This window comes from Quercus lobata, chromosome 3, assembly GCF_001633185.2.
Source record: "Quercus lobata isolate SW786 chromosome 3, ValleyOak3.0 Primary Assembly, whole genome shotgun sequence".
NCBI lineage: Eukaryota > Viridiplantae > Streptophyta > Magnoliopsida > Fagales > Fagaceae > Quercus > Quercus lobata.
This window is the reverse complement of record NC_044906.1, coordinates 28,400,101-28,424,330: the sequence shown is the minus strand read 5'-3', so window position 1 is coordinate 28,424,330 and position 24,230 is coordinate 28,400,101. Positions and strand designations below refer to the sequence as shown.

Here is a 24,230-nt window from a genome sequence, read left to right as displayed (position 1 = left end):
GGGAGAAAATTACCTAAGGGGGAGTGTTTCTGCAAGCAGTTTCAATACTTTACTTTAAGTTGTTTTTCAGTTTATAATGTGTTTGTACCTATGTTGCTTCTGTAAGCTTTTAGGGTTTGTTTTCTTTATCTGTAGGCTTTATGGTCTGTACCATGCTTTATGCAACCTTTTATACTTTGTTAAATTAGTACTTTTAACTAAATGTCATGCATTTTCCTGTTAAGTACTGTCACTCTTGTGCCCTTGTAGGATTGTTCCTAGATGCATATACTTAGTGTATTGTGTGCATTGGTTGAGTGTTGGGCATGCAAGTGACTTGCATTGAGCTTGTTAGCTTGTTTGTTCAAGTGTTCATTCCAAGTGTGAATGACCATTGTGGTCACTACCTTGTAATGATTGCTTGGTTGATCAAGCCATGGTTTGTTTCTTAACTCCATCTTTGCTTGATCACAATTTGCTTGCTTCATATGCATTTCATGCTTTTCTGCATACAATGATCATGGTGTATTGTTGTGTTTCAGGAGTTTCATATTCATATGATTCAAGAGCTTCACAGTTTCTAGGTTTACATGTGAGTGAGTTTTATTCAACTGTTCCCAACTCATATCTTAAGTCTAGAGTCTGTTTTAGGGTTTTGTCACGGAATAGCCAAAGGGGGAGATTGTAAGGTTAAATTTAATCAACCATCTTGTTGGCTTTATTCCGTGCCAAATTTGCTTGTATTTCAGCATTTAGTAACCCTGTATTTAGGTGGGATTGTTGTAAGGGTAGTGAGTGAGATAGAGCGTTGAAATGCTCAAGAGTGTGCAAGAAAACAAAGACTCGCGACTGGATCTCGCGGGTGACTTGCGGCTGCAAGCCGCTAGAAGCAGCACACGTGCCAAGCATGCCAGAAGTTGAAGCGTCATGCTAGCCGGAGCACTACAGGACAAAATAGGACAACTGGCCGTTCTGTTATCTCGCGGCTGGATCTCGCGACTCAGTCAGGCCGCAAGCCAGCTCTGTTTTGAGAAACCTGACTCTTCACATTCCATTCTCACCCCAGTATAAATACCCCTTATACCCACAAAAGAATGAGAGCTTCTAGAGAGAATTTTGAGAGAGACACCCTAGTGTTATACAAGATTGATCCATCCACAATCTTTACATAAGAGACTCTTCAAATTCCTCAACTCTCTTCCTCTCCATTGTTAAACCCTTGAGAGGTCTTTTTACCAAAACCTTTTCTCACCATATCTATTACTGTGAGAGGGTTGTTTGGTGTTCTGAGAAGCAGTTAGGAAGGAACCAATCTACATTGGTTGATGCTATGGTCAAATAGCGGAATCCGGGAAGCTAGAAAAGAAATAGGTTTGGCGTAACCTCGTTGGAGCAAGAAGTTTGGAGGGCTTAGGTACACTGGGTAGATTAAGCTTGGAGGGTTTATTGTTGTTCATGTATCCCAACTACATTTTCTAGTAGATTACTTACCGCTTGGAGGGCGGCGGAGAGGTTTTACGCCGAGGGTTTCGGTTTCCTCTTCAATAACACATCGTGTGTTGTCATTGTATTTGCATCTTCCTTCCCTTTATCTTTGTCTTTTATTTTCTGCTGTGGATGTGATTTTTAATTGGCTTAGATTGATTTCCAATTCTGTTTATAGCTTATGTTCATTTTCCGCACACTAGTTATTTGTCATAAAGCTTGAATTTGTTATTTTGTATTTGGAGGTCTAAACGTTCAAGGGTGTTTTATACACTATTTGAACTTTCAGAAATGACATCTAAATTTTCTTTGAATGAGGACAGGAAACTTTAGAGATCTTATCCAATAGTCTTGAAATGGGAGGCTTGAAATGCATACAACGATGAACTCTACTTGCTATGTATAATGATTTCTTTCTTTCTCATTCAGGTATACATGCATTTCCAATATATTTCCAGCTAGTTTTGCTTTCTACCATTGGAATCCTCCTCTTCCAAAATGAATCATGGTTCAAAAAGTAACGGGGCAGAAGAGTACAAGTCTGATCCAAAAACCAGTAACAAATTAGAAGAAATCATGTCAACCGTCCCAAAAAGAAAAGGTGCTTGGCTCATGTTTAATGATCTTTATCTGTACGAACGTTTTTGGTGCAGTTCATTCCAGTTAGAAGGAATCTTGCGTGCTCAAGACCATTTCAAGCCTCAACCCAACGACGTGATCTTGAGTAGCACTCCGAAATCTGGCACAACTTGGCTTAAAGCTCTGGCTTTTGCCATCACGACACGATCTTGTGTTGATGAGTCTACAAACCCTTTACTCACAAGATTGGCACATGATTGTGTACCCTTCTTGGAGTTTAAACTTCACTCAAGCCCACAAAAATTGAATCTAGATGTGCCCGTTGTGGCCACCCACATCCCTTACACCTCCTTACCAAAATCCATTATAAATTCTGGTTGTAAAATTGTTTACATATGCAGGGATCCAAAGGATGCATTTGTGTCTCTATGGCAATTTCATCACAGGGTGCGTCCTAAGGGTGAGGAAGTCTCGGCTTGGGAAGATCTTCCTTTGGAGGATGCATTTGAGTTCTTTTGTGAAGGATTCACTCCTGGCGGACCATATTGGGACCATTTATTAGGGTATTGGAGAGCAAGTTTGGAATCGCCAGAGAAAATACTGTTTTTAAAGTATGAAAATTTGAAGAAAAAAACTGAATATTGGATAAAGAAAATGGCTCAATTTATGGGCTATCCTCTCTCCTTGGAGGAAGAAGATAAAGGTGTGGTGCAAAAGATTATAGACCTATGTAGTTTTGAGAATTTGTCCAATTTGGAGGTGAATAAAAGTGGAAAGGCAAGATTGGATGTTGGAATTGGAGTCAACACATTTGAGTTCAAAAACAACACATACTTTAGAAAAGGTAAAGTTGGAGATTGGAAGAATTATCTTACACCTGAAATGGCAACGCGACTAGATCAAATAACTGAGCAAAAGCTAAATGGTTCTGGTTTGACATTACACGTTTTACCTAATGCATAAGTGGCGTGTCTATTCTACTTTCATGGCTTCCATAAAAATGGTTTAGTGTTTTTTTTTTTTTTTTTTTTTTTTTTTTTTTTTTTTTTTTTTTTTTGTGAGAATCTATGGTTAAATATGGAAACAAAATAATATGCGGCACCAAGGCATGTTGTAGTATTTCAAATGGCTTCCATTTTAGGGTTTCAATATGCTAGTTAAAATTATATTTCACTCGTATGTTACTTAATAAAATTTCTAGTTAATAAGGGCCTGTTTGGTAAGAGATTTTTGATAACGTTGTTTAAGTTTTGTGAAAATACGCGTGGGTAAAAAAGTATGTGGAAATACGTGTTGTGGTGTTTAAATAATAATTTTCGTTATTTAAACACTATTACCGAATGGGGCCTAAATATTCTAGAACCTCAATGTCATTAATTTTTCCTCTTTTTTTTTTTTATTTGATTTTTTTTTTTGAATATTATTATGGATTGGCTGACTAACGTCATAAACTTTTCTTAAATAAAGTGACTGTCCAAAGAAATCTGCAAGAAATTTGGAATAAAGAAAAGAAAAGTACTAATAAAAATTATTGGAGGAAACCATGAAATCTCGTGAAACTTTTTTTTTTGAGCAAAAAAACTGCGTGAAACGTTTTTTTTTTTTTTTTGAGAAACGAATCGCGTGAAACTTGGCTTGACATTCAAGCAATTTCATGTCAAATTAAGTCCAATGTCAAGCAATTTCAATCTTTTTAAAATATCTACCCCAATTTTTAACTCCAATTTCAGCCTGCCGTAAGCAATCATTTAACAGAAGATTTAAATATTTATGTGATGCGTTGACATTCATTTTGATTAGATAGTTGGATTTTCATGTCAAACTCTAATCAAACTTGATCAACTTTGCTATTTCGCTAGCTATAAAATTTTGGGATTTGCCAAGTTTAGCTTTAAAAATTGAAGTAAAGGATGCTGGTAAACTTTAGTCAACCTCGGTGAAAGTTTCCACTTTAAGGTTTGGCCAATTTCACACCAAATTGAAGCAATTGATCCCGTTCAACAACTTTATTGACCTTTTAACTTCACCACAAAACTTTCTTTGCTTTTGTTCTTGAGAAAATTTGTGATAATTGTGTGGAAGAAAAATTAGGTTAGCTAAAATCATTTGGCTTAGGAGCAGTATAACCTATAACCAGTCTTGATGTGGATGCCTAGAATTGAAATGAAAAAGATTTCAATACATAGATTGTATGAATTTGGATTACAAAGATGCTACGTAGGTGTGTGCTCAGTCCCATATTGAACATGGACTAGGTAGATTAGACCATATAGATAAATAGAGTAATAGAGTAATAGACTAATATAATGAATCCTAATTATGTATAACTTTTTTAGGGTGTACTTTATATTTGATTAGCATTTACAATGAGAGCACTATCCTGATAACAAAGAATCCCAATTATGATCAGTTTGTTGAGAGTATAGATAGATGTGCTTAGTGATTTCTATGGGTTGTGCAACGTTTGTTTACATATACAACAATTTTTCTAATCCCTTTCACTACAAGAAATTATTCTAATTTCAACGGTTGAAATCGTTGAAAAAAATACATTTGACGGTTGAAATGACTGTCGAGAACTACCACTAAAAATTATGTCGAGAATTTTTTCCAACTAAATCTTATTGCCCGTTGAAAAATGTTTTCCACCGTTATAAATAGTTACTAAATGTCGTACTATTATTAAAAATCATTGAAACTAATTGTCTTAAGATAAGTTTCAATAGTTTGTAATCGTTGAAATAAGTATTTACTTTTTAAAAATAAATAAATAAATTTAGAAGCACTTTTTTAGATTAGTCAAAATTTAATAACCTGATTCAAAATAGAAACATAAATACAAATTGTGCAATTCCAAATTGAACTCCATTCTCATATAAAATCTAAAAAACTAGTCTAATTCTCAAGTATTCAAATAGTTCCAAGTTTTCAAAATGACTAATTAAAAAAAATCCAAAAAAAAAAAAAAAAAAAAAACTAAAACACCAGTCTAATTCTCACATGCTTCCAAGTTTTCTAGCACTTCTGCCAATTCTTCTCTTGCAATTACTCCATTGTTTCTGTAAAGTTGTTATTTACAACTATTTTGTGTTGACTTTAATTTTGTGCCAACGTTGATTGTAATTCTGTTCAATTATTTTTCCCTGTATTTTATGTGGGATTTTATTGTAAGGGTTGTGTATGAGAGAAAGTGTGAAGACTCAAGCTCTTATTAAAGACCAAGTGGATTTCACGAGAAGATTCGCGAGAAGCTATCTCGCGAAGTAAGCCACGTGTAGAGCACATGACTGGAATGCGAAGAGTCATGACAGCTTGGTTTTCGCGAGTGTTTCACGAGTAAGGCATTCCCACGAAATACTTGTGAAACATTCTGTTTTGCTATTTTTTCATTTCTGCTCTACCAAGTCTTCACCCACACTATATATATCCTCATTACCCACATATTGTAAAGAGTTCTTTTCAGAGAGAAAACCCTATAAATTACCCTTGAGAGTTAGAGATTGTCATACCTACAATCATTTACACAATCCTTTGTGGTTTTCCTCTACCCCTACCTCTCCATATCTAAATCCTTGAGAGGTTGATAGCCCAAACACTTGCCACACCTAATCTGAGTGTAAAGTGAGGTTTTGGTGCTACTAGAAAGTATTGGAAGAAGCCAATCATTGGAGGATGCAATCGGGCTGAATTGTGTGATTCGGAAAAGTTAGTAAAGACAAGGCTTCGTCAAGTTAGTTGGTAGCAAGAGCTTGGAGGGCTCAAGTATATGGGATAGACTAGGCTTGGAGGGTCTTTTGTTTTTCGTGTACTTCAACTTATTCTTTAGTGGAACGATTTACCGTCACTTGGAGGGCGGTGGAGAGGTTTTTCGCCGAATTCTTCGGTTTTCTCTTTGATAACACGTCTCGGTGTTATCTTGTGTTTGCATTCTTCTTCCCTACTCTTTTAGCTTTCATTTTATTATTGATATTTGATGAATATGGCTTAGAGTAGTTTTATTGTTTGTTCGCTCGCATTTACTCTTATTTTGCACTTAGTTTAAATTAGAGTAAAAACAACCGAGTTGTAACTTTTAATTGGAGGTCTAAACAAGTTCTTGTGTTTATACACAAATCCGAGCTTTTAGTTTCTAATACTTCTAGCCATAGGTTGAATCCTTCAAATTTTCTTAAACACGAATATAAATAGCAGGAACAAAGACACTTTCTCATAAAGCACATGTAATGTGTGTTATAAAAAATTGATGAAAACTGTTTTCATTGATTAATTCAGTAATTATACAACTGTATATATACATTCTAACTTAACCGCTACAAGCACGTGTGAACGCAACGCAACAAACATAACAAACTCACACACGTGTCTGACTCAAAACTAACTAAACTAACTAACAAAACTACAGGTCGTTTTTGTACACTCATCAAGCAGACCAAGTAAACCACACTATCGTTTATAAGAGTAATTACATCTATTCAATTTCTTCAACTCTGGATTTTTACTTGAATCTTCAATCTGAACTTCACTTGTCTTTGATCTTGAATTTATGCATGAGCTGCTGCATTGGGTAGCATGCTGTGCTGCACTGAGTGTTGCAGCTGAGTTTGCATCACCTGGTGCACTGGCTGCTGCACTGGGTGGCATGTTGTGCTGCACTAGTGTGGCAGCTGAGTCTACATCACCTGGTGCACTGGCTGCTGCATTGGGTGGCTTGTTGTGCTGCACTAGTGTGGCAGCTGGTGCATCCCTTTGCTTTTCATATGTGTAGCAAGAAAATATTGTTTCACAAGTAAGGGTCATAGAGAATAGAATTCTGGTTATCTATAATATTATAGTATTAATACCTGACCTGCAATACATGCAAAACATGAATTCTTAGTTGAACTATTAAAGGCAAGCAAGAGTAATAGTTCTATGCTATTAAAAGCAAGCAAGAGTGGCAATGTGGCATAAATAGCAAGGAGATGTGTGGGCAGCCCCAAGTTATATAATTTTATTATGGGCTGGAATGCATTAGTTGTTTTACCTTGGATTGAATCCATATTCTTTTGCCCAGCTTTTAAAGGTACCAATTCAAGATCCGGAATGTAGAGAGTGTATAGAGAGGTAAGAAAGAATAAAATAAAGAAACTAGAGATAGCAGTTCAGTTCTTACTTCTAAATAATCAATACAAACTATCAAGACAAGCACACACTGAATTGGACTTCGATTTGGAAGTTTTGGAAACAACTGCTAGACAATGGGCTGTTTGACTTTACCAAACCCAACATTTTACTTGTCAATAGGAGTAGAAAAAAGACAACCTGAAAAAAAAAATCCAAAATCAAAATAAAACACCAATAGGAATGTTTATGCTATCAATGGCCATCTTTTCAACTATTCCAAAATTAAAAATTCAGTAATTAAGATTCACGAAAAGAAACAATCGAATTTAAGACTTAAAAAACAAAGAAATATAAAGATTGAAGGTTAGGTTTTAAAGGAGAATTAGAAATTAGGTTCATCAATGAACATATAGAAGATACCTGATCGGCGGGCTTGGATAGGGAAAAGTATAAATATATACAAGATCTAGATGTAACGATACCAGCACGGTGAATTTGAAGCAAAGCCAAATCAATCGAAGTCAAGAACTATGTTTGATTGCCAAGAAAATAGTGTAGAGAGAGAGAGAGAGAGAGAGAGAGAACCTAGCCAAAAGAGATTGGATTTCTGACTTTTGTTGTGATTAGGCTAACAGAGAGAGAGAGAAAGCCTGCATAATATATATATATATAGGTTCAAGTTACACCTGGTGTAACTCCTTAAGAGTTACACTTGGTGTAACTCCTTAAGAGTTACACCTTTTTTGCACCGTAGATTTCTAATAAATCTAACGGTTGAAAAAATAACATTAAATGATTATTGCTTTTCACATTATTTACCTAATTAATAACAGATTTTCTCTATCCTCATTTACTACTTTCCATAGATCTCATTGGGAGTTGTTTAACTGTGTCCTTTTCTTTTTTTTTTTTTTTTTTTGAATCTTTTACGCAACAAGGGCATTATCATCAAACAACCCGATTAAGTTACAAGATCCATATTTTTACCAAACTGTTGTCTAAAGTATTACAGACTTACTATATATGGAGAAGTCCTATATCGAATTCAGAAATATGGAGACCTCACCAACGAGGTCCTCTCAAGACACCCAGACACAATAGCTACATACTTTTTGGTTTGCTCTTTCTCTTCCAACAGAGAAACAACATTATTAACATCTTAATGGCTTCCTACGCACCATCATCTTCAAGGTTGTTGACCCGCTCACATTCATCAATCCATTCACTATATATATCTATGGGTTCAGTTAAAGCTGTTACAGTTGAAGATAGGGCGGATTTGAGATCAAAAAATAAAATAAAGAAGGGAGTAGGACAAGAGGAGTGTTTATGTAAAGAAAGCATCAGATCTTGTGGAGTGTCAATCAATGAAAGAAGGTGGTAGAGACGTAGAGTATCAAAAGTGTGTTCTATAATAAAAATAATTTTTGTTACTAGCTTGCAATTTTTTTTTGTTTTTGTTTTTTTAAGGAAGAAAGGGACATAGTTAAACAATACCCAATAAGGTCTATGAAAAGCAATAAATGAGGATAGAGAAAATCTGTTATTAATTAGGTAAATAAGGTGGAAATCCTCAATCATTTAATGATATTTTTTCAACCGTTGGATCTATTAGAAATCTACGGTACAAAAAAGGTGTAACTTTTAAGGAGTTACACCAGGTGTAACTTGAACTCATCTCATATATATATATATATATATAAAGGTGCATGGTGGTCTTTCTCCTCACAAAATCTTTTTTTTTTTTAATAAATAAATTATATGTATATATTATTTTTTCTTTGGTTTATTTTTTTTTCTTAATCATTTGATAGTTGTAACATTGAATGAGGAAAGATTCAAACTATGATTCTTGTCATGATAAGGAACTGACTATTTCATTGAACTACAAGTTTCTTGGTATTTTATTTTTTCTAATTCAAATTGTGTAGATTTGATTGGAATAGATTGTTTGAGTTTATTTGTGTTGTGTAGATGTGCGTTGAGTCCTATATCAAATGTTTACTTGGTAGATCTTGGATTGTTGGGAAATTTAGACCGTGGATGTTAAATTTTAACCAATTTTATGTCTAAAAGTTTAATTAACCAATTTTGATTGTCACTTTTAATTTTGGTTAATCAAACCACAAACCAATTTTGCTAAATAAATAAGTGTTGAAAGTAAAGAACTCAAAAAATATGGTTAAGAAGTGAAAACCCTAATGGAAAAAACACTCAGGGGTTTACTGTCAACCCTTAAGGAGACAAATCTACCAGTAGAATTGAATTGCTTACAATGAATTAAACCTATTTCTAATGCTACCTCTAGTAAATACTTACTAATATGACCATGCACAACTTCAATCCCATTATACTCTTTTACTCTAGACTTTGTTCTCGCAAGTATTTATTCTTTTTTATAATAGAAATAAATTCAACCAAACAGGTCGTAGTAGTTTTGACCAAATGCTTAATTGTGATGTTTACATATTGCGTGAATGGTGTACCCAAACAAAACGCCAAAACCTAGGAAGGTCCTACACGGATATGGGTGTGGGTATGGGAGTGGATACGGTATGACAACATGACAATTTTTGAAAAATTAGAACACAAATTTGGCAGGGATACATATATTAAATAAATAAATTAATTAAAAAAATATATATATATATATATATATAGATATATAATTTCAAAGCTTACAAAATTTGCTTTATAACAAAAATATTATTTTTTTAAATTACCAATATTATTACTACTATTATATAATTTTTTTTAAATAAAATAAAGTGAGTATATGGTTATTAAAAAACAATCATTTATGTTTTCTTTTAAAAATAAAACCAACCTTTTTTGGGTAATTGCAAATAAGTAAACTTCCAAGAACGTTCATTAACTCATTTTCTCATTCTCCAAACCGATCCAGGTGAGAGCAATTTATTTCTCTCCTACTCATTGTATTTCATATTTAAATTTCTCATCTCACTTCTCTCATAAACATTCATTAATCTTTCTCACCTATACCCGATTTTTGTGCTCACTCTTCTTCTACCTTTTTTTCCCCTCTTACATGGCCGTGTCCTTCACTATTCAAAAAAAAAAAAAAAAGGCCTGGCCCACGCGTGCAGCCATGTATTGGACACGGGCACGGCAGCCTAACTGCCATGTTCAGCTTTCCAGGACAAAATGAGCATTTTAAAAATGGATTTTACTAATGTGTGCCCTAAGGGCACACATTAATTTCCATTTTTGAAAAAAATTTTCTCGAGAATTGAAAAAGTAATGACAGTTTTTTCAATTACCAAGAAAATGTTTCTAAATATAGAAAGTTTAATGTGTGCCCTTAGGGCACACATTAACCGAACCCTTTAAAAATTGAAGTGTTTTTTTGGAAAATGCACATTTTTCCAAAAGCCTTATATTTTAGTGGTATTATTTATTCTCATTTATAAGAAAATTATAGTTTATATTCTCTTTTCCATTATTGTAGTTATTGGAAAAAAAAAAAAAAAAAAAAAAACTGCATATTTCCAGATAGTAGACAAAAGAAATGTGAAACACTAGATTGAAAAGTGAAGTTAAGGGAACAAGAGAAAATCTCTGGTATAGATTATTTGTGTCGCGGAGGGACCAGATATGTCAAAATAATTGAAACGAGATCACATTTGTGTCGTGGAGACTATACTTTATCCCAAATCTGTCTTCTTGGAGTACTATTTTTATTATTTTGATGGATTCGTGGAGTATTATTTGGATAGTTTTGTGAAATAACTTTATAATATATATTTTTAATTTGTTTTCTAACCCCAAAACTGTCTTAGTGAACTTATACAATATTCTTGAAATGAGGGGCTTACATTGATGAACTCAAAGTGTTATTTAACTATGTATAATGCTGATCTTTCCCAATGGTATACATGCAACTATACATTTCAAATATATTTCGACCTAGCGTTGTTTTCTTCCAATGGGATTCTCTTCTTCCGAAATGAACCATGTTCCATAAAGTAACGAGAAAGAAGAGTATGTGAATGCGCTCCAACGTTATGGAAAATTTTCAGCGTATTCTCCGCTCTAAGGCCACCATTATACGAATTATACACATTCAGGACACCATTCTACAAAATCATGATGCCATCATTTGCCCGTTTGGCTTACATTAATTCGCGTTTGGATGCTCTTGAGAGTCAAGCTCCCCCACTTGCAAATCATTGAGGATTAACCTTTGTCATTTGTGACAAAAAGGGGGACTTGAATTGTTTATCTAGAGAGATTTAAATAAGGGGGAGTAGCTATATGGAAAGTGGATTTCTTTATGCAGGCTATATGATAGGGGTGTGTATGTACTATCTATTTGTTTTGACAGGGTATTGATGTCAAAATTGTGTTTTCTTCTTAATATTCATTTATGCTTACTATGTGATTCAAAGGTTTTTGTAAGCTGTTTTTTTTTTTTTTTTTTTTTTGATAACAAATATATCCAATTATGATTAGTTTGTCGGGAGTATAGATAGATTTATGGACTGTACAAGATTGTTATAAAGATACAACAAGATTGTTTAAGGTGATAGGTATGGTCAATGTATAATTATTTTTAGGAATATTTTAATAAGTGCCATTGTACACTCATTAAGGAGGTTTCAAGCGGCTCTCATTTGCATTAGGAACAATTGTTCTAGAGCACCCATTAAGTATTTTTGGTTTAAGTAATGTCTTTATATGTTATATTAACAATTCAATTGAAGACTTTCTAAGATGTTCTCTACCCAAAAAGTAGTATTAAAGTCTGTGAGAGTGCCTTTTTCGTGACACTCAGGCCCAAGGATCCCGGGCCTAAATGAAAAGGGGGATTTGGTGAACCAGGCCTTGACTCACCGCAGCTAACGAGCTGTTTAAGAATCAAGTGGGATACAGAGGATCCTCCTGACAATATAAAAAAAAAAACGACAAGCAAGGATATCGAAGAGTACCAAAGATTAACAAGATAAATTCGAAAGGAAAGAAAACAGGATTAGCAAAGTGATAAGAAATTAATGCTGAGGGGATCCTGGGAAGTATGAAGCATGTTTCATTTATATATATTATCTGTTGGATTGCAGCAAGCTCACTAGGACGTGATACAAGGTTCAATCAAGCTCAAAAATTACAGTCTTGAATGGCTATTTCAACCTTCAAAACTTGCAAAGTTTGATTCTCGTTGAATCCGAGTATGTGCAATAGTGGCTTTTACAGGATACCGGGAAGTAATATTTGTTTTTCCCTTAGTATTTTCTCTTCTGCACAAATTTTCTGATAGTTTTTTCTAGAGAATTTCTTCTTTCTGGTGTTTCTCTCTTTTTTTTCGCTGCCTTCTCTTCACAACCCATCTCCTCCTTTTATAATGGGGTTCTTGGTCTTCCCGAGGAACCGTTGGTTCCCCTGTTTTGCCCTTTTGCAAACAGAGCATGTCCTGTTCCCATCATCTCGGTAAGTCCCTTTTCCGTTTTTTTCTCATTCTTTCCTTCTTTCAGCTCTGATTCTTTTGAAAGTTCTTGGTTGACCATCTTCTTTGGGATGTGCTGAGGTATGCCCTTCTCAGCATTCCCGTTTCTGGCGTCTTCCACTTTTCCCTTTTCTTTCCCATCTGGGCGGAATCCTGTTCTGCCATTTTTGAAAGTCGTTTGTTATCATTCTTCTTCCCTGTCTTGGTTCCTTGAGGCCTTTTCTGTCTGTGCCATAAGAAGTCGCTCGCGTTCTTTCTGCTTTTGTTTCTTGTTTTCTTCTTCTGTCTTCTTTCTATCGAGCTGTCCTAGTCTTCCTTTTTCTTTGTGCCTAAAGGGATCCACGCCTATTGATGGTTCCTGAGGATCCTTGCTTCTTATACTTTGCCGTGGTCCTCTTTTTTTTGGATGCTTCTTTTTCTGGGCTTCAGGATCCTCTGGGCCTTTCTTTTATTCCCTCATGGGTCTCCTGTATCTATTACTTTGGGCTTAGCTTAAATTTTCCTTTTGGGCTTGACTTATTCTTTTTGGGCTTATTTCACTATGACCCTCAACATTTAGCCCCCCGAGCTCGTGGGTTGCCTGAAGCCCACGCGTGAGTGATTTAGGCTTCCTAAGATTTTCGTGGGATCCCCTTTTTCTCAACTTCTACTGGGTTCCCTTCCTTTTTACTTGGGATCCCGGCCCTTTTCTGCTGCTTTTGGTCACCTTCTTTTTGCGTGTCGCGTTCCTTTATAATTATTACTTTTTGCAGCTTCTTCTTTACACGGGACGTGACAGTTGAGTATTTGAGGTAAAACTCCTCTACCCACTTTTTTCGTTTCCCGTTACTTCTCATTAATAACCGCTGATTAATCCTTTCTTCAAATTAAATTTTTTGGCAACTGGCGCGTCTTTCCATAAACTGTCTTCCCCAACTGCTATTTGCGCCTTTATTGTAGCCGTTTCATCTTATCACTTTGCTTCTCTGAGTTTTTCATTCTTTGAGTTTCTCTTTCTTTTTCTCTTCTTCTCTGTTACTCCGGTCTTCCCCCTTTTCGCACTTTCAATCACCTTTCTTCTCATTGTACGTGTTGCTCCAATGGCTTCTTCTTCTTCCCGAAAGAGGAGAGAGCGTACCCCCAGTCCTTCTGAGGGTGAAGGTTCTTTTGGTTCTGCTCCGAGCGATTCTCGCGAGGTTACCGAACGTCCGGCCTTCCCTTTACGGGATCCTTGGTATTCTCTCAATTTATTTTTCCCTCATGTATCTCATGGTGAGGCTCCTCCATCCCCTCATGTTTGGATGTTTTCTGGCCAAGCGGGTTTCGCTGGTTCCGCCCAGGTTCCTGACCCTAGAGAGATTTTTGATCTCCAGATTAGACAAGGAATTCGAGAGGCGGTTCCTATCTTCTTTGATTTTGTTCCGGGAAAGATTCAGGGCTGGCCTATATGGGTAGACAAGGAATTGTCTGATGCTGAGTTTGTGGGTCGCTTGGAGCGCGCCGGTATCCTAAAGGCAGTGGCTATTTCCAGAAACCTTGAGGGCTTCAGAGACGCCAAAGGGCTCAGGCATCTGGTACGTCGTTGGTGCCCTTCCCTTCATACTTTTTTCTTTTCTGCTGGTGAATTGACGATCACCTTGGAAGATGTGGTTAATAACTTCCTCCTCCTGGTGTTTGGTGACGAGAGCCCCTTTGATATTAATCTTTCTGGTGAGGATCTCGTGGTAGAAGATAAATTGTTCGGTCATTTTGGTGGTCGCGCTGCCTCTTCTGGTGGTAAGCCGGCTAGGATGGGGAGATGGGTGATGACCCTCTCTTGTGAGAAAGATAAGGAAGTGAGGTGGGCCGGTTTTCTGGCTTTTTGGCTTAGTAAGTTTTTGTTTAGTGAGTTCACTGGGTACGGGGTTAAGTCTTCCTTTTTTCCGTTGGCAATCAAGTTGGCTCGAGGTACCCAGTATCCTTTGGCTCCTCTGTTTTTGGGTCATGTTTACTCTCAATTGGACCAGCTTCATGGAGATGAGACTGAGAGTGATTCTTGTTATGTGATTACTTCATCTCTTCACTGTGCTATCCTTCAGATTTTCATGTGGGACCATTCTGCAGTTACTTTGGCCAAGTGCAGGAATTTGAAATTTGTGAAGGACAAGTTCCAAGGATCCCTCGACATAGTGAAGGGTCTTTGTGGCAATTCTACCGATGCCTTTCCCATCATCTTTCGTTGGATTAGCTTGAAAGGTGGTGGCCTCAATCTTGTGGAGTTATTTGACCAAGCAGGGAGCTTACATTGGAGATCCGCTCGTGAGTTTGGCCCTGGCTTTGCGTGTGATTCTGTATTGTCTTCTTTTTTATCTTCTACAGGTAATACCTTTGACTTGCGCCGTGGTGATGAGGGCAGTCTGGCTTATCTTGCTTGCATTAGCCCCTCTTGGCTTCCTGTGCCTTCTTCAAGTGGCCCTAAATATACTCATTATTCAGCACACCGGATGCTCCGACAATTTGGTTTTGACTAGGACAGTCCTCCAGTCTTTAAGGACGTGGTGCCATCCCTTCCTTCCTTGGATCCTTTCCTGAGGTTACAGGCCTTTTCTTATTGGTCACGGAGGAGCCCCCAATTTGCAGTGCCTAACTCCCAAAGAGGAGTCTTTGCTTCTAGTGGCTATACCAGTTATTGGAGAAGAATACAAAAGTCTTTCATTGACTATGTTGGCTCTGGTACAGTTTGGGAAATCCCAGATCCTAGTAGCTCCGACATCCAATAGGCGTTTATCCCTTCCTACTGCTGGGATTGTTTCTGCTGCTGCAAGCAGCAAGACTGGGTTTGCAGAGTGACATGCCTCCAGGGGAGGTTGGGTGGCTTATGGACAGGATTTTCCTGAGACTTGGCTGGGTTATAGTCTCATCATTGGCGCCTCCTCTGGAGTGCCCATCAAGAAAGGTGCAATGGAGACAATAAGTGCTGCCACTGCTTCGAGTAAAGGTAAGGATGTCAGGCCGAAGAAAACGAAAGCTGTTGATGTCGATGAAAGTGTGGAGATAGGTTCTGAGACAAAAAGAAGAAAAACTGGGAAATCTCAAACACACTTGGCATCTCAGGAAGGCAAGGATGCCAAGGAACCTTTGGCTTCAAGGACCCGGAAGAAGACCAAGGTAGAGTCTTCTTTTTCCCAGGTTCCTGTGACTGCTTCAGTCCATGGTTCTTTAGGATCCTCTGGTCTTGTATCCCAGCCTCCTTTAGGACCCTCTGAGCGTACTTGTAGTAAGCAAAAGACTTCCAGAGAATCTGTAGAGAGAGAGAGAAGGGCAAGACCTCTTTCCTTCTTCTCTCTTTTTCATTTATTCACATTGTTGCACTTATTTCTATTTTTGCTGACGAGTGGTGGTTTCCTTTGCAGTCCAAACGCAAGTCTGATTATAAGAAGGGTAAAAGCCAATCTTCTGGTGACGACGTGGTATGTGCCCCTTCCCTTTTTTTTTTTTGACATTATGTTGTTAGCATTACCTCATTGTTTTTTACTTGGCACTGCTTTTTCTTCTTCTTCTTCCTTTAGGTGGAGGTATCCCTTCCTATGACTGGCAAGGCTTTGGGAGAGGAAACTGTCACAGCTCTTTCTGTTGCCTTTCTTACTGTAGGGGAGGAGCCCCCTACTGGTGGTCTAGTTGGGGAAACCGGGCAACCGATGCAAGGTTCCCAGGATTCTCAGGATCCCAAAGCTTCTAGGATCCCTTCATCCCAAAGTCCCCATCTTGAGCGCACTCCTAGTCCCATCAGGACTGTGTTTCCTCAAACAGTATCAGATAAAGGCGTTTTGGGAGACACTCATTTGTCCAAACAAACAGGTAAGCCTTATTTCCTTGAAATAGCGTTGCATCTCTATTTTCTTTTCCAGTTTTTTTTTTTTTGAGTTCCTCTTTTTCCTTCTCCTTTTTAGGTCAAACTAGTGAGAAATCCGCTCCCAGTGTTGCCTCTTCTTTAGAATCAGAAAGTTCAGAAGGTGAGTGTGAGCTGCTCCCATTGTGTTTCCTTTTCTTTTCTTTCCTTCTCTTCGCCCTTCTCTTTCCTTTTTTTTTTTTATGGCGAAGCCCCCTGCATCTATTCCTTCGTTTAGCCACTTTGTCATTGGTCCTTCACCTTTTCTTCAACTTACTTGGTCCTTCACCTTTTCTTCAACTTACCTTATGTTCTTTCCCAGAATCCTCGGGGAAGTCAGGGGATCAGGAAGAAGAGGCTTTGCCCCAAGAAGCCGGAACTGGTTTGTCCTTCTTTTTTCCCTTTTTTTTTTTTTTTTTTTTTGAATATGGATACAAGCTTTGCAGGTTCTGAGCCTGTTATCCCTGAAGGAATTGTGAGACCCGTTCAAGTTGCTGACCTTCATCCAGAGAGAAAGGCTGCAAGTCCTCCTGTCTCTGCAAGTGGTGACACAGTGATGGGGGACGCCTCGAAAGTGGCTGCCTCAGATCTTGATTCAAGACTTTCCTCCTTCCTGGCTCGCTTTGATCTCTTGGAATTTAACAGTCTTCCTGCCAGTCATTTCCATGTTTTTGGGTCTTCTTATGGCAGCTTCCTACGCTTCTCTGTTCCTGTTGAAGGCCTGCCGCTGTTAGAGAGTCTGCTCAAGAGTTATGGGGATTTCACCAGTGGCTTCAGGGGAGGCGTTTTTCTGGGCAATATTTTGATGGAGTTGCTATGTGCTGTGCTGGTTTCCCTGAGGAATTCTTCTGTGGATTCTTTGTCTGAAGAAAAGCTTCTGGAGTGGAGAGGGGTGGTGCAAGACCTTCTGGAGGCCAAGTTCAATTTGTCTTTTCTGTTGGATCACTTGCGTCTGCTGGCTCATATGCTGTTTCAGAGGCAATCATTCAAGAGTATAGACACTGAGATAGCTGCTGCTGAGGAAGCTTTGGCTCATGCTCACAAGGTTTTACAAGACTTGAAGGCCAAGCGGCAGAGGATCCTTTCTACTTTGACTGTGCCTATTATTTCTCCGGATGCCTCCCTGTAGGCCAGTCTCATTCCTTAGCTTATTTTAGATTTACATAAACAATTTGGGGTTGTATAAGTTTTTTTTTTGAACATTGCTCTACTCTTTGTTTCTCTTTTTTTTTTTTTTTTTTTTTTTTTTTTAACTGCTTCTCATTTCTTAGTATGTGAATCTGCCTTTTTCTTTGATATATTGCCTTTTCTTTCCTATGACTCTTTTCTTTCCTGAGTCGTGGACCAAGGTTTCCACAGGCTTTACTGTAAGTTCTGGTCCAGGTACCCGGTAATCTATTATGCAAGTACTGAACTGGGTACACTGGTATCCTTTCCTATGTATATTTTTTTTGAGATACGGTCCCAGTTCATGAACTTTGACAGGTTCCCCTTTTGCCAAGTGCTAGGGTAGGTATCCTGGATACTTTACTTTTATCTGTGATCCTAGACCTATGCACTTAGAACTGTCTGTGGGATATTTGAAGTTATCTGTGAGGTGGATCCTGGGTCATATGTAAAAGGGTATTACATACCTTTTTTTTTTTGACTCAGGTATCCTTCCTTAAATCTATCCAAACTTGGTCTTTTGCAGTATTTAAAGAAAGACTTAAATGTTGAAGAAAACAGGAACTTCATTAAAACATGGTCACTTTTAAGGAACAAAGAAAAATCATTTAATGCAGTATTGACCACAAAGTGTCAATCTATCATATGTTCCTGAACAAAATCATTTTAGACCAGAATTCATGATAAAGGCTGAAATAAAAAGATAAAAAGAAAATAAAAACTTAGCAGATAGTGAAGCTGGTAAAAGGACCTTGAGGTATCGGGATCCCTTCGTCCTTATGCATAGTATTGCTTCAACCATTTCCCGTTTATGGGTTCTGTCAGGATTGTCCCATCTTCTTTGGTAAGGTAATAATAACCACTCTCATGAGCTGCATTGATGATGTAGGGTCCTTCCCATTTTGGGGTGAACTTGGAAGGCCCTGGTAAGTTCCTCCTCACGTGCTCCGCCATCCTTAATACTAATTGCCCTTCAGTGAACACTCTTGGGCGTACTGCTTGTGCATATGCTCTGGTCATTCTTTTCTGGTATCTCTGGCTCCTTTTCTTGGCTAGCTCTCTTTCTTCTTCTACCCCTTCCAGATCTGCTAGCCTCTTTTCATTGTTTGCATTCTCACTTTCTCCTTGATTTTCCTCCAGAACTACCCTTGGTGTAGGAATGACTAACTCCACAGGGCTGATGGCTTATGTTCCATAGACCAGGGAGAATGGGGAGAATCCTGTGGCTGTCTTTACAGAGCTTCTACGTGCCCAAAGCACATCTGCCAGATGGTCACTCCATTTCCCTCCATACTCATGCTTCATTTTCTTAAGGATCTTCAACATTACCCTATTAGTAGCTTCAGCTTGGCCGTTTCCTTGTGGGTAGTATGGGGTAGATCTTCCATGCTTGATGTGGTATGCTTCAGTTAACCCCTTCATATCTTTGTTTATGAATGGGGTTCCATTGTCACTGATCAATCTTCTGAGGATCCCGAACCTTGTAATGATGTGGTCTCGAATGAAATTTGCTACAGCTGCTCCAGTAGCTTTTTTCAAAGGGATGACCTCTACCCATTTTGTAAAGTACTCCGTGGCTGCCAGGATCCATATATAAACGTTGGATGGAGGGTTTATAGGCCTTATGAGATCAAGCCCCCAAGTATGAAAAGGCCATGGCGTCGTCATATCCTGTAGGACATTTGGGTGAGTGTGAATTGCATCTCTCAGGACTTGGCAAGCATGACATGTTTTGACCAGCTCCTCAGAGTCTCTTTTCATCGTTGGCAAGTAATATCCCAACAACAGTAACTACTTGTACAGCCTTCTCTTCCCCGGGTGACTTCCACAATCTCCAGAATGTACTTCTCTGACTACTTCTCTAGCTTCCTTTGGTCCCAGGCACCTGAGGGGATCCCCATGGTATCCCTTTTTGAATAAGATGTAGTTTTGCAGGAAATACCTGCCTGCTAGCTTTTTGAGCTTGTGGGCCAGTTTCTTGTCGGTTGGCAGGATCCCCTAAGCCAGGTATCTTATGAAAGGAACCCGCCAATCTTCTGCAATAAATACCGCGTAGCTTTCTTCTTTATCAATTGTCAAACGACACTCCTGGCATTTCTCCTGTATAATTGCTGCTTCCTTGTCCATATCTGGCCAGTAGTACCCCATGCGTTGCATCCTTCTATATAGGCTGACCTTTTCTGCAACTCCACATGCTTGGGTGTGTAATTCCTCTAGTTTCGACTTTCCTTTCTTCTTGGTGATACATCTAGACAATATTCCTCCTGGCAGCCTTCTATTCAATTCTCCTTCTATCTGAGTGTAATCCATTAGCTCTTTGATGTTCCCTCTAGGCCCTGCCTCTTTCATCTTTTCTTTGACTTCGTCCCTCCAGTCCCACTGTTTGGACTCCCCGGGGTACATCCCTTGGAGGATCCTTACAATAGAATGTTCCTGCCTTCCTATTTTTTTCAGCGTATCTCTCCCATTAAATGGTATCTGGGATCCTAGGGTGGCGAGTGCATCAGCAAACCTGTTTTCACTTCTTTGAGTGTACTCTATGCTGAAGGTCTGAAATTCCATCTCCAGCCTTTACGCCCAAGTCCTGTAGGCTGCTAAGCTTTGTTCCCGTAATGCAAAGTCACCTTTCACTTGGGAGACTACAAGATTGGAATCTCCCAATACTTTCATATGTTTTACTCCTATACTGAGTGCTATAGTCAACCCGGTTAAGTATGCCTCATATTCAGTTGCATTATTAGAGCACGAGAAACCAAACTTGAAAGACAAGGGCATGATATCCCCATTTTCACAACTTAGTACAATTCCTACCCCATTTGAAGTTGCTGTAGCCGACCCATCAAACCTCATGGTCCATTTCTTCCCTGGGATCTCCATTACTGCTACTTCCCCAGGGATTTCTTCGCTCAGCGGGCCTTCCTCCTTTCTTGGGAATTGAGCTAGCAAATCTGCTATGGCCTGGCTTTTGACAGCCTTGGGAGTTCTTATGCCTATATCATATTGAGAGAGCAACACTAGCCATTATGCTATCCTTCCCGTAAGAAGGGGCTGGTGCAGGAGTGCTTTTATGGGGTGAGACTTGGTTACCAAGAGGATTTGGTGAGCTGAGAAGTACCTCTTCAACCTTTGGGATGCATAAATGATCACTAGGCAGGCTTTCTCTATTCTGGGGTACCTGGTCTCGGTATCCTTAAGTGTTCTGCTTACATAATATACAGGCTGCTCATTTCCTTGGTCATCTTCTTGTGCCAGCAAAACTCCTATTTCCTGGGAGTTTGATGCTAAGTATAGCAACAGAGGTCACCCACGTACTGGTGCCTGGAGGGTGGGCAGATGATTCATGATGCCCTGAATTCTTTGAAAAGCTTCCTGCTGCTCTGTCCCCCAGGTAAATTCATTCCCCTTTTTCAACAGTTTGGACAGACTTGCTGTAGCTGAGGCTAAACCAGGCACAAATCTCCTAATATAGGAGACCCTTCCCAGGAAGTTTTTGAGTTCCCTAACAGTAGTTGGTCTTCTCATTGTGGCGATAGCTGTGGCCTTGGCTGGATCCACACTTATGCCTTTGTGATGTACTAGGAACCCAAGGAACTTTCCAGCAGACACTCCAAAGGCATACTTCATGGGGTTCATACGTAACTTGTACTTCCTGCATCTTTCAAAGACTTGCTCAAGTACTTGAAAATGTCCTGTTCTGGTTTTTGACTTGACCACAATATCATCTACATAATCTTCCATCTCCTCATGCATCATATCATGGAAAATGGCTGTCATGGTCCGTTGATACGTAGCCCCCGCATTTTTGAGGCCAAAGGGCATTACAGTGTAGTAAAAATTCCCAATCGGAGTTCTGAATGCCGTCTTCTCTGCATCTTTGGCTGCCATGCGGATTTGGTTGTACCCACTGTACCCATCCATAAATGAGAACATTGAACTTCTTGCAGCTGAATCTACAAGGAGGTCGATATTGGGCAAGGGGAATTCATCTTTAGGACATGCCTTGTTCAAGTTGCGAAAGTCTACACAGTAACGGATCTGACCGTTTTTCTTCTTCACAGGTACAATGTTGGAAAGCCATTTTGGGTGTTGGATGGATTTGATAAAACCAGCTGTTAGCAATTTTTTGACCTCTTGAACTATTTGAGCTTCTACCTCAGTGTGGAAGACCCTAGCCGGTTGGACTACTGGCCTCATCCCTGGGTCTACATTAAGAGAATGGACTACCAACCCTGGGTCTAGACCAGACATTTCATCATAGGTTCATGCAAACACATCTCTGTATTTATGAAGCAAGGTTACTAGTTGTTCTCTTTCTTGCGCCACCAATTGACTGCTAATGAAGACAGGCTTTCGGGATCCCGGTTCTGTCCCCAAATCTATTTCCTTTAATTCTTCCTCAGGCTGAATCTGGGCCTCCTTAACTGGTTCTTCTGGAATTTCTTCTTGGGCCATCATGCAGCTTGGTGGTCTGGGACCTTCCTGCACAATGCATTCGGGTCCCGCGCACCTTCACAAACGATAGATTAGCCTTCCCCCAGGTTCACGCACCACCACACATTCTCGGGACCCTGAAGAGCTGGGCTCCCTTTTTTGTCTTTTTCTTTCCAGAAGGTTCCTCAGGTCACGGGTGCCCCTCCCTCCTTCTTCTTCTTCTAAGACAGGTGCCCCTGGGGTCCCTAGGGCTGGGTTTTCAACATCTGGCTCCAATTCATCATAAAACATCGTTTCTGCAAAGTTCACTTCTCCCTGGCTGAAAGGATTATGGTTGGCAGGGATCCTTATGGGCCTCCCATTCAGTCTCCCTTTAATGCATTGATGGAATGTGGATGGAATTAGGCGATGTTTATGAAGCCACGGGCGTCCCAGTAACACATGATAAGAAACTTCTGCATTAATCACATGAAATCTTGTCAAGGCTATTATTGGCCCCACCCTTAAGGCTAGCTGCACGTATCCTTCTGTTGATTCCACCGATCCTCCAAATCCTGTTATTTCCATGGGAGCCCCCAAGATCCTTCTGTCAATTAAGCCAACAGCTTCCAGGGTACTCAAGGCTATGAGATTGAGTGATGACCCCGTATCCACCAGTGCTCTTCTGACTTGAATGCCGTTTATAGTGGCCATTAGATAAAGGGGTCTACGGTGGTCTGGGTGCTCAATCTCCATGTCTTCATCAGTGAAGGTTATTGCATTGGTTGTCTCCAGGAAAGCTCAACTAGCATGTGACTCTGCTGTAAAACATTCCATCCCTGAATCTGCTGCTATGCTCATAAGAGACTCTGTGGCCACTCTTCTTGCTTCTGGTCCGAATCCTAATTGATTGAATAGTGACTTGAACTTAGGATTCTTCTGGAGGGTCCTGACTGTGCTTGGGTGGAAGGATCCTTCAGATTCTCCTACTTCTGTCGGGTTCCCATGTATTACTACTGCTACCACCCCTTTTCCTTTGTGGTTAGGCAAGGGGTTCCTCTGCACTTCTGGCTCCTTCTGAGTGAGCTCCAAGGTTCCTTCTCTCAACTTTTTGTGGAAGAGTCTGCGAAGGGTCCAACAATCCTTGGTGGAGTGCTTGACATAATTATGGATTCTGCAAAATAAAGGATTCTTCCTTTCTTCTTCAGTTGGTGGCCTGGACACAGTGAATGACCTAACAACCCCATCTCCGATCCATTTGTCTAAGACATGGCTTAACTCTTCAGCTGTATATGGGATCATTGGTGGTTCCTCGACCACCTTCCCATCTGGTCTCTTCCTTTTTTCTCCTACTGATGCTGTCATAGCTTGGGACGCGGGCAGCCTTTTTGTCCTCATGGTTTGCGCCGTCCTTCTGGTTCTCTGTAGCAAGTCAGCAAACTGCGTGATACATAGATTTTCAAGGTTGAGCCTGTAATCAAAGAGCATGTTGGCTATACAGGTTTCCACGAGCTCCTTTTCTTCATGGTCCCCATAGCAGTCTAGGGACACATCTTCAAATCTTTTAATGAATTGGACGGGATCCTCTCCAGGTCTCTGCCTCACCATTTGTAAGTTCTGGAAAGTGATCTTGTCTTCACCAGGGTAATATTTGGCGCATAATTTTTCCATTATCTCATCCCAGGTTTTGATGGACCCGGGTCTCAGCGTGGTGTACCAAGTGTATGCCCTATCCACTAAGGACTTGGCGAACTCCCTTAGACATAATTCTCTGTCTCCTGTATAGGGGTCCATAGTGTGGACAAACCTACTCACATGTTCCACGGCACTTCCATTTCTTCCATTGAAAGGATGAAACTTTGGGGGTTTGTACCCCTTAGGGTATGGTTTGCCAAGCAGTTCTGGAGGGAATGGGGGATCCCGAGAGAATTGCTTGGGGATCCCTGAGAGTTTTTCCCTTTCTTGCTCCAAGAGGGCATTGACATCTGCCAGTGTTAAGTACTGAGGGTTGGCACTTCCTCCCACTGCTGACCCTCCTTCTGGCTGCGTCCCATCTTGGTGACCAGTAGGGGGAACATTATCTCTGATTTCCTGTGTCCTGCCCTCTTTGAGAAGACGAACTTCTTGCTCCTAGATCCTTCAACATTGCTGTCATCCTGGCCATGAGGTCTGGTTCCTGCCTTGCGTGTCTTTGTTCTG

General features: G+C 39.5%; 1 protein-coding gene across 1 annotated transcript; it reads left to right on the top strand.

The window, feature by feature from the left end:
- Window positions 1-1,962: 1,962 nt before the first annotated feature.
- On the top strand, window positions 1,963-3,006 carry LOC115980683 (flavonol sulfotransferase-like). Its single transcript, XM_031102911.1, has one exon. The coding sequence runs from the start codon at window positions 1,963-1,965 to the stop codon at window positions 3,004-3,006; it is 1,044 nt and encodes a 347-aa protein (XP_030958771.1).
- Window positions 3,007-24,230: the final 21,224 nt, after the last annotated feature.